The 14,079-nt window shown below is 56.8% G+C and overlaps 1 protein-coding gene and 1 long non-coding RNA gene across 2 annotated transcripts in view; one reads left to right on the forward strand and one right to left on the reverse strand.

The window, feature by feature from the left end:
- Positions 1 to 14,079, reverse strand: part of LOC142908102 (uncharacterized) — a 228,097-nt gene that overhangs the window by 158,980 nt on the left and 55,038 nt on the right. The gene's annotated exons all lie outside the window — the stretch shown is intronic.
- LOC116957163 (transmembrane 9 superfamily member 2-like) overlaps positions 1 to 14,079 on the forward strand; it is a 77,613-nt gene that overhangs the window by 52,458 nt on the left and 11,076 nt on the right. Inside the window, exons 13-15 of the mRNA XM_032979144.2 lie at positions 10,265 to 10,424; positions 11,740 to 11,891; positions 13,610 to 13,721. Of these exons, the coding sequence (XP_032835035.2) occupies positions 10,265 to 10,424; positions 11,740 to 11,891; positions 13,610 to 13,721 (424 nt within the window). The remainder of the gene's footprint in view (positions 1 to 10,264; positions 10,425 to 11,739; positions 11,892 to 13,609; positions 13,722 to 14,079) is intronic.

A 14,079-nucleotide genomic window follows, 5' to 3' on the forward strand; every position in this document is an offset into this window, starting at 1 on the left:
CTCCATGTCTGTGTCTCCCACCCCGTGTCTCACTCTCCGTGTCTGTGTCTCCCACCCCGTGTCTCACTCTCCATGTCCGTGTCTCCCACCCCGTGTCTCTCCCGTGTCTCACTCACCATGTCTGTGTCTCCCTGTGTCTCTCCCGTGTCTCACTCTCCGTGTCTCTGTCTCCCCGTGTCTCTCCCGTGTCTCACTCTCCGTGTCTCTGTCTCCCCGTGTCTCCCTCATGTCTCACTCTCCGTGTCTCTGTCTCCCTGTGTCTCCCCTGTGTCTCACTCTCCGTGTCTGTGTCTCCCCGTGTCTCACTCTCCTTGTCTGTGTCTCCCACCCCGTGTCTCACTCTCCATGTCTGTGTCTCCCTGTGTCTCTGCCATGTCTCACTCTCCATGTCTGTGTCTCCCACCCCGTGTCTCCCCTGTGTCTCACTCTCCATGTCTGTGTCTCCCCCGTGTCTCCCACCCCGTGTCTCACTCTCCATGTCTCACCGTGTCTCACTCACCGTGTCTCACTCTCCGTGTCTCACTCTCCGTGTCTCACTCTCCGTGTCTCACTCTCCGTGTCTCACTCTCCGTGTCTCACTCACCGTGTCTCACTCTCCGTGTCTCACTCTCCGTGTCTCACTCTCCGTGTCTCACTCACCGTGTCTCACTCACCGTGTCTCACTCACCGTGTCTCACTCACCGTGTCTCACTCACCGTGTCTCACTCACCATGTCTCACTCTCCGTGTCTCACTCTCCGTGTCTCACTCTCCGTGTCTCACTCTCCGTGTCTCACTCTCCATGTCTCACTCTCCGTGTCTCACTCTCCATGTCTCACTCACCATGTCTCACCGTGCCTCACCGTGTCTCACTCACCGTGTCTCACTCTCCGTGTCTCACTCTCCATGTCTCACTCACCATGTCTCACCGTGCCTCACCGTGTCTCACTCACCGTGTCTCACTCACCGTGTCTCACTCTCCATGTCTCACTCACCGTGTCTCACTCACCGTGTCTCACTCACCATGTCTCACTCTCCGTGTCTCACTCACCGTGTCTCACTCTCCATGTCTCACTCACCGTGTCTCACTCACCGCGTCTCACCATGTCTCACTCTCCGTGTCTCACTCACCGTGTCTCACCGTGTCTCACTCTCCGTGTCTCACTCTCCGTGTCTCACTCTCCGTGTCTCACTCTCCGTGTCTCACTCACCGTGTCTCACTCACCGTGTCTCACTCTCCGTGTCTCACTCACCGTGTCTCACTCACCGTGTCTCACTCTCCGTGTCTCACTCTCCGTGTCTCACTCACCGTGTCTCACTCACCGTGTCTCACTCTCCATGTCTCACTCTCCGTGTCTCACTCTCCATGTCTCACCGCGTCTCACCATGTCTCACTCTCCATGTCTCACCGTGTCTCACTCTCCGTGTCTCACTCTCCGTGTCTCACTCTCCATGTCTCACCGTGTCTCACTCTCCGTGTCTCACTCTCCGTGTCTCACTCTCCGTGTCTCACTCTCCGTGTCTCACTCTCCGTGTCTCACTCACCGTGTCTCACTCTCCGTGTCTCACTCTCCGTGTCTCACTCTCCGTGTCTCACTCACCGTGTCTCACTCTCCGTGTCTCACTCACCGTGTCTCACTCTCCGTGTCTCACTCTCCGTGTCTCACTCTCCGTGTCTCACTCTCCGTGTCTCACTGTCCGTGTCTCACTCTCCGTGTCTCACTCACCGTGTCTCACTCACCGTGTCTCACTCTCCATGTCTCACTCTCCATGTCTCACTCTCCGTGTCTCACCGTGTCTCACCGTGTCTCACTCACCGTGTCTCACTCTCCGTGTCTCACCGTGTCTCACTCACCATGTCTCACTCTCCGTGTCTCACTCTCCGTGTCTCACTCTCCGTGTCTCACTCTCCGTGTCTCACTCTCCGTGTCTCACTCACCGTGTCTCACTCTCCGTGTCTCACTCACCGTGTCTCACTCTCCGTGTCTCACTCTCCATGTCTCACTCACCGTGTCTCACTCTCCATGTCTCACTCACCATGTCTCACTCACCATGTCTCACTCTCCATGTCTCACTCACCGTGTCTCACTCTCCGTGTCTCACTCTCCGTGTCTCACCGTGTCTCACTCTCCGTGTCTCACTCTCCGTGTCTCACTCACCATGTCTCACTCACCGTGTCTCACTCACCGTGTCTCACTCACCATGTCTCACTCTCCGTGTCTCACCGTGTCTCACTCTCCATGTCTCACCGTGTCTCACTCACCATGTCTCACTCACCATGTCTCACTCTCCGTGTCTCACTCTCCATGTCTCACCATGTCTCACTCTCCATGTCTCACTCTCCATGTCTCACTCTCCGTGTCTCACTCTCCGTGTCTCACTCTCCGTGTCTCACCGTGTCTCACTCTCCGTGTCTCACTCTCCGTGTCTCACTCACCATGTCTCACTCACCATGTCTCACTCTCCGTGTCTCACCGTGTCTCACTCTCCATGTCTCACCGTGTCTCACTCACCATGTCTCACTCACCATGTCTCACTCTCCGTGTCTCACTCTCCATGTCTCACCATGTCTCACTCTCCATGTCTCACTCTCCATGTCTCACTCTCCGTGTCTCACTCTCCGTGTCTCACTCACCATGTCTCACTCTCCATGTCTGTGTCTCCCACCCCGTGTCTCACTCTCCGTGTCTGTGTCTCCCTGTGTCTCCCTGTGTCTCACTCTCCATGTCTGTGTCTCCCCCGTGTCTCACTCTCCCTGTGTCTCTCTCTCGTGTCTCACTCTCCATGGCTGTGTCTCCCTGTGTCTCACTCTCCATGGCTGTGTCTCCCTGTGTCTCCCTGTGTCTCACTCTCCATGTCTGTGTCTCCCCCGTGTCTCACTCTCCCTGTGTCTCTCTCTCGTGTCTCACTCTCCATGGCTGTGTCTCCCTGTGTCTCTCCCGTGTCTCACTCTCCATGCCTGTGTCTCCCTGTGTCTCCCCGTGTCTCTCTCCATGTCTGTGTCTCCCTGTGTCTCCCCCGTGTCTCACTCTCCTTGTCTGCGTCTCCCTGTGTCTCCCCCGTGTCTCACTCTCCATGTCTGTGTCTCCCACCCCGTGTCTCATTCCCCATGTCTGTGTCTCCCTGTGTCTCCCCCGTGTCTCACTCTCCATGTCTGTGTCTCCCACCCCGTGTCTCACTCTCCGTGTCTGTGTCTCCCACCCCGTGTCTCACTCTCCATGTCCGTGTCTCCCACCCCGTGTCTCTCCCGTGTCTCACTCACCATGTCTGTGTCTCCCTGTGTCTCTCCCGTGTCTCACTCTCCGTGTCTCTGTCTCCCCGTGTCTCTCCCGTGTCTCACTCTCCGTGTCTCTGTCTCCCCGTGTCTCCCTCATGTCTCACTCTCCGTGTCTCTGTCTCCCTGTGTCTCCCCTGTGTCTCACTCTCCGTGTCTGTGTCTCCCCGTGTCTCACTCTCCTTGTCTGTGTCTCCCCGTGTCTCACTCTCCTTGTCTGTGTCTCCCACCCCGTGTCTCACTCTCCATGTCTGTGTCTCCCTGTGTCTCTGCCATGTCTCACTCTCCATGTCTGTGTCTCCCACCCCGTGTCTCCCCTGTGTCTCACTCTCCATGTCTGTGTCTCCCCCGTGTCTCCCACCCCGTGTCTCACTCTCCATGTCTCACCGTGTCTCACTCACCGTGTCTCACTCTCCGTGTCTCACTCTCCGTGTCTCACTCTCCGTGTCTCACTCTCCGTGTCTCACTCACCGTGTCTCACTCTCCGTGTCTCACTCTCCGTGTCTCACTCTCCGTGTCTCACTCACCGTGTCTCACTCACCATGTCTCACTCACCGTGTCTCACTCACCGTGTCTCACTCACCGTGTCTCACTCACCATGTCTCACTCTCCGTGTCTCACTCTCCGTGTCTCACTCTCCGTGTCTCACTCTCCGTGTCTCACTCTCCATGTCTCACTCTCCGTGTCTCACTCTCCATGTCTCACCGCGTCTCACCATGTCTCACTCTCCGTGTCTCACTCACCGTGTCTCACCGTGTCTCACTCTCCGTGTCTCACTCTCCGTGTCTCACTCTCCGTGTCTCACTCTCCGTGTCTCACTCACCGTGTCTCACTCACCGTGTCTCACTCTCCGTGTCTCACTCACCGTGTCTCACTCACCGTGTCTCACTCTCCGTGTCTCACTCTCCGTGTCTCACTCACCGTGTCTCACTCACCGTGTCTCACTCTCCATGTCTCACTCTCCGTGTCTCACTCTCCATGTCTCACCGCGTCTCACCATGTCTCACTCTCCATGTCTCACCGTGTCTCACTCTCCGTGTCTCACTCTCCGTGTCTCACTCTCCATGTCTCACCGTGTCTCACTCTCCGTGTCTCACTCACCGTGTCTCACTCTCCGTGTCTCACTCTCCGTGTCTCACTCTCCGTGTCTCACTCTCCGTGTCTCACTCTCCGTGTCTCACTCACCGTGTCTCACTCTCCGTGTCTCACTCTCCGTGTCTCACTCTCCGTGTCTCACTCTCCGTGTCTCACTCTCCGTGTCTCACTCTCCGTGTCTCACTCTCCGTGTCTCACTCTCCGTGTCTCACTCACCGTGTCTCACTCTCCGTGTCTCACTCACCGTGTCTCACTCTCCGTGTCTCACTCTCCGTGTCTCACTCTCCGTGTCTCACTCTCCGTGTCTCACTCTCCGTGTCTCACTCACCGTGTCTCACTCTCCGTGTCTCACTCTCCGTGTCTCACTCTCCGTGTCTCACTCTCCGTGTCTCACTGTCCGTGTCTCACTCTCCGTGTCTCACTCACCGTGTCTCACTCACCGTGTCTCACTCTCCATGTCTCACTCTCCATGTCTCACTCTCCGTGTCTCACCGTGTCTCACCGTGTCTCACTCACCGTGTCTCACTCTCCGTGTCTCACCGTGTCTCACTCACCATGTCTCACTCTCCGTGTCTCACTCACCGTGTCTCACTCTCCGTGTCTCACTCTCCGTGTCTCACTCTCCGTGTCTCACTCTCCGTGTCTCACTCACCGTGTCTCACTCTCCGTGTCTCACTCACCGTGTCTCACTCTCCGTGTCTCACTCTCCATGTCTCACTCACCGTGTCTCACTCTCCATGTCTCACTCACCATGTCTCACTCACCATGTCTCACTCTCCATGTCTCACTCACCGTGTCTCACTCTCCGTGTCTCACTCTCCGTGTCTCACTCTCCGTGTCTCACTCTCCGTGTCTCACCGTGTCTCACTCTCCGTGTCTCACTCTCCGTGTCTCACTCACCATGTCTCACTCACCGTGTCTCACTCACCGTGTCTCACTCACCATGTCTCACTCTCCGTGTCTCACCGTGTCTCACTCTCCATGTCTCACCGTGTCTCACTCACCATGTCTCACTCACCATGTCTCACTCTCCGTGTCTCACTCTCCATGTCTCACCATGTCTCACTCTCCATGTCTCACTCTCCATGTCTCACTCTCCGTGTCTCACTCTCCGTGTCTCACTCTCCGTGTCTCACCGTGTCTCACTCTCCGTGTCTCACTCTCCGTGTCTCACTCTCCGTGTCTCACTCACCATGTCTCACTCACCATGTCTCACTCTCCGTGTCTCACCGTGTCTCACTCTCCATGTCTCACCGTGTCTCACTCACCATGTCTCACTCACCATGTCTCACTCTCCGTGTCTCACTCTCCATGTCTCACCATGTCTCACTCTCCATGTCTCACTCTCCATGTCTCACTCTCCGTGTCTCACTCTCCGTGTCTCACTCACCATGTCTCACTCTCCATGTCTGTGTCTCCCACCCCGTGTCTCACTCTCCGTGTCTGTGTCTCCCACCCCGTGTCTCACTCTCCATGTCCGTGTCTCCCACCCCGTGTCTCTCCCGTGTCTCACTCACCATGTCTGTGTCTCCCTGTGTCTCTCCCGTGTCTCACTCTCCGTGTCTCTGTCTCCCCGTGTCTCTCCCGTGTCTCACTCTCCGTGTCTCTGTCTCCCCGTGTCTCCCTCATGTCTCACTCTCCGTGTCTCTGTCTCCCTGTGTCTCCCCTGTGTCTCACTCTCCGTGTCTGTGTCTCCCCGTGTCTCACTCTCCTTGTCTGTGTCTCCCACCCCGTGTCTCACTCTCCATGTCTGTGTCTCCCTGTGTCTCTGCCATGTCTCACTCTCCATGTCTGTGTCTCCCACCCCGTGTCTCCCCTGTGTCTCACTCTCCATGTCTGTGTCTCCCCCGTGTCTCCCACCCCGTGTCTCACTCTCCATGTCTCACCGTGTCTCACTCACCATGTCTCACTCACCGTGTCTCACTCTCCGTGTCTCACTCTCCGTGTCTCACTCTCCGTGTCTCACTCTCCGTGTCTCACTCACCGTGTCTCACCATGTCTCACTCTCCATGTCTCACCGTGTCTCACTCACCATGTCTCACTCACCGTGTCTCACTCACCGCGTCTCACTCACCATGTCTCACTCACCATGTCTCACTCTCCGTGTCTCACTCTCCGTGTCTCACTCTCCATGTCTCACTCTCCGTGTCTCACTCTCCATGTCTCACCGCGTCTCACCATGTCTCACTCTCCGTGTCTCACTCACCGTGTCTCACCGTGTCTCACTCTCCGTGTCTCACTCTCCGTGTCTCACTCTCCGTGTCTCACTCTCCGTGTCTCACTCACCGTGTCTCACTCACCGTGTCTCACTCTCCGTGTCTCACTCACCGTGTCTCACTCACCGTGTCTCACTCTCCGTGTCTCACTCACCGTGTCTCACCATGTCTCACTCTCCATGTCTCACCGTGTCTCACTCACCATGTCTCACTCACCGTGTCTCACTCTCCGTGTCTCACTCACCGTGTCTCACCATGTCTCACTCACCATGTCTCACTCTCCGTGTCTCACTCACCGTGTCTCACTCTCCGTGTCTCACTCTCCGTGTCTCACTCTCCGTGTCTCACTCTCCGTGTCTCACTCACCGTGTCTCACCGTGTCTCACTCTCCGTGTCTCACTCACCGTGTCTCACTCTCCGTGTCTCACTCACCGTGTCTCACTCACCGTGTCTCACTCTCCGTGTCTCACTCTCCGTGTCTCACTCTCCGTGTCTCACTCACCGTGTCTCACTCACCGTGTCTCACTCTCCATGTCTCACTCTCCGTGTCTCACTCTCCATGTCTCACCGCGTCTCACCATGTCTCACTCTCCATGTCTCACCGTGTCTCACTCACCATGTCTCACTCACCGTGTCTCACTCTCCGTGTCTCACCGCGTCTCACCATGTCTCACTCTCCATGTCTCACCGTGTCTCACTCACCATGTCTCACTCACCGTGTCTCACTCTCCGTGTCTCACTCACCGTGTCTCACCATGTCTCACTCACCATGTCTCACTCTCCGTGTCTCACTCACCGTGTCTCACTCTCCGTGTCTCACTCTCCGTGTCTCACTCTCCGTGTCTCACTCTCCATGTCTCACTCTCCGTGTCTCACTCACCGTGTCTCACCGTGTCTCACTCTCCGTGTCTCACTCACCGTGTCTCACTCTCCGTGTCTCACTCACCGTGTCTCACTCACCGTGTCTCACTCTCCGTGTCTCACTCTCCGTGTCTCACTCTCCGTGTCTCACTCACCGTGTCTCACTCACCGTGTCTCACTCTCCATGTCTCACTCTCCGTGTCTCACTCTCCATGTCTCACCGCGTCTCACCATGTCTCACTCTCCATGTCTCACCGTGTCTCACTCTCCGTGTCTCACTCTCCGTGTCTCACTCTCCATGTCTCACCGTGTCTCACTCTCCGTGTCTCACTCTCCGTGTCTCACTCTCCGTGTCTCACTCTCCGTGTCTCACTCTCCGTGTCTCACTCTCCGTGTCTCACCATGTCTCACTCTCCGTGTCTCACTCTCCGTGTCTCACTCTCCGTGTCTCACTCACCGTGTCTCACTCTCCGTGTCTCACTCTCCGTGTCTCACTCTCCGTGTCTCACTCTCCGTGTCTCACTCTCCGTGTCTCACTCTCCATGTCTCACTCTCCGTGTCTCACTCTCCGTGTCTCACTCTCCGTGTCTCACTCACCGTGTCTCACTCTCCGTGTCTCACTCTCCGTGTCTCACTCTCCATGTCTCACTCTCCGTGTCTCACTCTCCGTGTCTCACTCTCCATGTCTCACTCTCCGTGTCTCACTCTCCGTGTCTCACTCTCCGTGTCTCACTCACCGTGTCTCACTCTCCGTGTCTCACTCTCCGTGTCTCACTCACCGTGTCTCACTCTCCGTGTCTCACCATGTCTCACTCTCCGTGTCTCACTCTCCGTGTCTCACTCTCCGTGTCTCACTCACCGTGTCTCACTCTCCGTGTCTCACTCTCCGTGTCTCACTCTCCATGTCTCACTCTCCGTGTCTCACTCTCCGTGTCTCACTCTCCATGTCTCACTCTCCGTGTCTCACTCTCCGTGTCTCACTCACCGTGTCTCACTCACCGTGTCTCACTCACCATGTCTCACTCACCATGTCTCACTCTCGTGTCTCACTCACCATGTCTCACTCTCCGTGTCTCACTCACCATGTCTCACTCTCCGTGTCTCACCGTGTCTCACTCTCCATGTCTCACCGTGTCTCACTCACCATGTCTCACTCACCATGTCTCACTCTCCGTGTCTCACTCTCCATGTCTCACCGTGTCTCACTCTCCATGTCTCACTCTCCATGTCTCACTCTCCATGTCTCACTCTCCATGTCTCACCGTGTCTCACTCTCCATGTCTCACTCTCCGTGTCTCACTCTCCATGTCTCACTCTCCATGTCTCACCGTGTCTCACTCTCCATGTCTCACCGTGTCTCACTCACCGTGTCTCACTCTCCGTGTCTCACTCTCCGTGTCTCACTCACCATGTCTCACTCACCATGTCTCACTCACCATGTCTCACTCTCCGTGTCTCACTCACCATGTCTCACTCACCATGTCTCACTCACCATGTCTCACTCTCCATGTCTCACTCTCCGTGTCTCACTCTCCGTGTCTCACTCTCCATGTCTCACTCTCCATGTCTCACCATGTCTCACTCTCCGTGTCTCACTCTCCATGTCTCACTCTCCATGTCTCACCATGTCTCACTCTCCGTGTCTCACTCTCCATGTCTCACTCTCCATGTCTCACCATGTCTCACCCTGCGCGTCTCACCGCGTCTCACCGCGTCTCACCGCGTCTCACCATGTCTCACCATGTCTCACCATGTCTCACCATGTCTCACTCACCGTGTCTCACCATGTCTCACCATGTCTCACCATGTCTCTCCGTGTCTCACCATGTCTCACTCACCGTGTCTCTCCGTGTCTCACCATGTCTCACTCACCGTGTCTCACCGTGTCTCACCGTGTCTCACTCACCGTGTCTCACCACGTCTCACCGTGTCTCACTCACCGTGTCTCACCGCGTCTCACCATGTCTCACTCACCGTGTCTCACCGTGTCTCACTCACCGTGTCTCACCGCGTCTCACCATGTCTCACTCTCCGTGTCTCTCCGTGTCTCACCGTGTCTCACCACGTCTCACCGTGTCTCACTCACCGTGTCTCACCGCGTCTCACCATGTCTCACTCACCGTGTCTCACCGTGTCTCACTCACCGTGTCTCACCGCGTCTCACCATGTCTCACTCTCCGTGTCTCTCCGTGTCTCACCGTGTCTCACCACGTCTCACCGTGTCTCACTCTCCATGTCTCACCATGTCTCACTCTCCATGTCTCACTCTCCATGTCTCACTCTCCATGTCTCACCATGTCTCACTCTCCGTGTCTCACTCTCCATGTCTCACCATGTCTCACTCTCCATGTCTCACCGTGTCTCACTCTCCATGTCTCACCGTGTCTCACTCTCCGTGTCTCACCGTGTCTCACCGCGTCTCACCACGTCTCACCGTGTCTCACCCTCCGTGTCTCACTCTCCATGTCTCACTCTCCGTGTCTCACCGTGTCTCACCGTGTCTCACCGTGTCTCACCCTGCGTGTCTCACCCTGCGTCTCTCCGTGTCTCACTCTCCATGTCTCACTCACCGTGTCTCACCGCGTCTCACCGTGTTTCACCCTGCGCGTCTCACCCTGCGTGTGTCTCACCGTGTCTCACCGCGTCTCACCGTGTCTCACCGTGTCTCACCGTGTCTCACCGCGTCTCACCGTGTCTCACCGTGTCTCACCGTGTCTCACTCTCCGTGTCTCACTCTCCGTGTCTCACCGTGTCTCACCGTGTCTCACCGCGTCTCACCGTGTCTCACCACGTCTCACCCTGCGTGTGTCTCACCGCGTCTCACCGTGTCCCTGTGCCAGGCTGGTGTTTGCCGACTTCTTCATGATGAACCTCATCCTGTGGGCCGAGCGCTCGTCTGCCGCCGTGCCCTTCGGCACCCTTGTTGCTGTCCTGGCCCTGTGGTTCTGCGTCTCTGTGCCGCTCACTTTCCTCGGGGCATACTTCGGCTTCCGCAGGAGGGTGAGGGCAGGCTCGCTCGCTCACTCACCCGCTCGCTCGCTCACCCGCTCGCATACTCACCCGCTCGCTCACCTGCTCGCTCACCCGCTCGCTCACCCGCTCGCTCACCCGCTCGCTCACCCGCTCGCTCACCCGCTCGCTCACCCGCTCGCATACTCACCCGCTCGCTCGCTCACCCGCTCGCTCACCCGCTTGCTCACCCGCTCGCTCACCCGCTCGCATACTCACCCGCTCACTCGCTCACCCGCTCGCATACTCACCCGCTCGCTCGCTTTCATACTCACCCACTCACGCAACCACTCGCTCACAAATCAAGTCACTCACTCGCTCACAAATTCACCCACCCACATGCTCACTCACCCACTCACTCACTTCTCACTCACCCACTCACCCACTCACCAACCACTCACTCACCCACTCACTCACTCACTCACCAACCACTAACCCACTCACTCACTCACCCACTCACCCACTCACTCACCCAGTCACTCACTCACCCACTCACTCACTCACCCACTCACTCACTCACCAACCACTCACTCACTCACTCACCAACCACTCACTCACCCACTCACTCACCAACCACTAACCCACTCACTCACTCACTCACCCACTCACCCACTCACTCACCCAGTCACTCACTCACCCACTCACTCACACACTCACTCACACACCCACTCACCCACTCACCCACTCACTCACACTCACTCACTCACTCACCCACCCACTCACACACTAAGTCACACACTCGCCCACTCACTCACACACTCACTCACACATTCACTCACCCACTCACTCACCCAGTCACTCACTCACCCACTCACTCACCCACTCACTCACTCACCAACCACTCACTCACTCACCAACCACTCACTCACCCACTCACTCACCAACCACTAACCCACTCACTCACTCACCCACTCACCCACTCACTCACCCAGTCACTCACTCACCCACTCACTCACACACTCACTCACACACCCACTCACCCACTCACCCACTCACTCACACTCACTCACTCACCCACCCACTCACACACTAAGTCACACACTCGCCCACTCACTCACACACTCACACACTAAGTCACACATTCACTCACCCACTCACACACTCACCCACTCACTCACACACTCACTCACACACTCACTCACTCACACACTCACCCACTCACTCACACACTCACTCACACACTCACTCACTCACACACTCACACACTCACCCACTCACCCACTCACTCACCCACTCACTCACCCACTCACTCACTCACCATGACCTCACCCTTCTCCCCCCCCACTCCCACACCCCCCCCCCCCAGCCGATTGAGCACCCGGTGCGGACCAATCAGATCCCTCGGCAGATCCCGGTGCAGTCTCTGTACACGCGGCCCCTGCCGGGCACGGTGATGGGCGGTGTGCTGCCCTTCGGCTGCATCTTCATCCAGCTCTTCTTCATCCTCAACAGCATCTGGTGACCTACACACATACATACACACATACACACACACACATACACAGACACACACACACACACATATACACACATACATACACATACACACGGTGATGGGTGGCGTGCTGCCCTTCGGCTGCATCTTCATCCAGCTCTTCTTCATCCTCAACAGCATCTGGTGACACACACACACATACACACACACATATACATACACACATACACACACATACACACACATACACACACAGACAACAACAACAACCGCCATTCACCACTAAGTGGCGGTGACGTCACCACGACGCTTGTGCCAGGCTATGTGCACCCTGAGGCCACGTGAAGTGTCGAACGCCCGCTGGCAGGAGGTCACTGGGCAGACCCAGGTGCCACGGGTCGACTGACTGAGATGACTGGCTGATGCACCACCTGTGCCCCCTACTGTGCCAACCTGCTGTGCTTTAGCCACCCGGCGCTCCGCTCGCTGTTGTGAGCGTCGCTCCTCCGCCCTCCGTTGTTGTTGGAGGGCGACTGCCTCCAACTGCCCAGTAGCATCCTTCACGAGCCTCCTCCACAGAGGCCGATCTTGACACCGCTGGTACCAGTCATCGGCAAGTCCACTCAGCTCCACGTCCTCCTGTACCACATCACTCCATCTCTTCTCTAGCCCGTGCCGCGCCCGTTTAGCCCCCTCAATCCGGCCAAACAAAAGCTGTTTCGGCATGCGGTGGCTGGGCATGCGGGCTACATGACCCAGCCATCGCAGCCTTGCCTGCCGGAGGAGCTCACCGATGGGACCCTGCCCAGATCTTTCAAGGATTTGTGAGCTCCTAACACAATCCAGTCTGGTTAAACCCAGGATGGATCGTAGGCAGGCCAGCCTAAAGGTTTCTAACCGGCGAAGATGTTCCATTAGGGGGGTCCACGTTTCGCAAGCGTAGAGAAGGGAGGGAATGACCGTGGCCAAGAAGACCTGAAGCTTAGTGCGGAGCGACAGACCAGGTAGCTTCCACACAGCAGCAGCGTTACGCACCCACACACACAGACAGGTCGACTCAGCCTCAAATGAGTACCTGGTGTAACGGTGTGTAGTGAACATCGCTAGCACTGGGGAGAGACAAAGGCGGCCGGGCGTGGTGCTGGCCACCCACCCCCACGTGTGCCACAGTGCCAGTAGCCTTCACAGGTGCTGCTCGCTAAGAGCACTTGCCCCTACAGCCTGTTAGAGGCTACACGGGGGATCTTTGTGTGCGTACGTGTGTGTGTGTGTGCGTGTGTGTCTAAGTGCGTGTGCGTGCGTGTGTGTGTGTGCGTGTGTGTGTGTATGTGTGTGTGTGTACGTGTGTGTACGTCTGTGTGCGTGTGTGTGTGTGCGTGTGTGTGTGTATGTGTGTGTGTGTACGTGTGTGTGTACGTCTGTGTGCGTGTGTGTGTGTGCGTGTGTGTGTGTATGTGTGTGTGTGTGTACGTGTGTGTGTGCGCGTGTGTGCGTGTGCGCGTGTGCGTGTTTTGTGCGTGCGTGTGCGTGCGTGTGCGTGCATGTGCGTGCGTGCGTGTGTGCGTGTGTGTGTGTGTATGTGTGCGTGCGTGTGTGTGTGTGCGTGTGTGTGTGTGTGTGCGTGTGTGTGCGTGTGTGTGTGCGTGTGTGCGTGTGTGTGTGTGTGTGCGTGTGTGCGTGTGTGCGTGTGTGCGTGTGTGCGTGTGTGTGTGTGTGTGCGTGTGTGTGTGTGTGTGTGCAGGTCCCACCAGATGTACTATATGTTCGGTTTCCTGTTCCTCGTCTTCATCATCCTCCTCATCACCTGCTCAGAGGCAACCATCTTGCTGTGCTACTTCCACCTGTGTGCGGAGGTGAGCAGAGGCCCCCCGTGAGTGTGTGTGTGTGCACATGTGTGTGTGTGTGCACGTGTGTGTATGCACATGTGTGTGGGTGTGCACGTGTGTGTGTGTGTGCACATGTGTGTGCGCGCACGTGTGTGCGCGCACGTGTGTATCTGCGTGTACACTGTGTGTGTGTGTGTGTACACTGTGTGTGTGCGTACACTGTGTGTGTGTACACTATGTGTGGGCGCGTGTACACTGTGTGTGTGTACACTGTGTGTGCGTACGCCGTATGTGGTGGTGTTTGCTGTGGTGACGGTGGTGGTTTCCATAATGGGTGGTTGCCGTGGTGTTGGAGGTGATGGTGGTTGCCACGGTGATGGAGGTG

The sequence above is a fragment of the Petromyzon marinus genome, assembly GCF_048934315.1.
Source record: "Petromyzon marinus isolate PM22_M1 ecotype Great Lakes invasive population chromosome 70 unlocalized genomic scaffold, UKy_Petmar_22M1.pri1.0 chr70_unloc.2, whole genome shotgun sequence".
Taxonomy (NCBI): domain Eukaryota; kingdom Metazoa; phylum Chordata; class Hyperoartia; order Petromyzontiformes; family Petromyzontidae; genus Petromyzon; species Petromyzon marinus.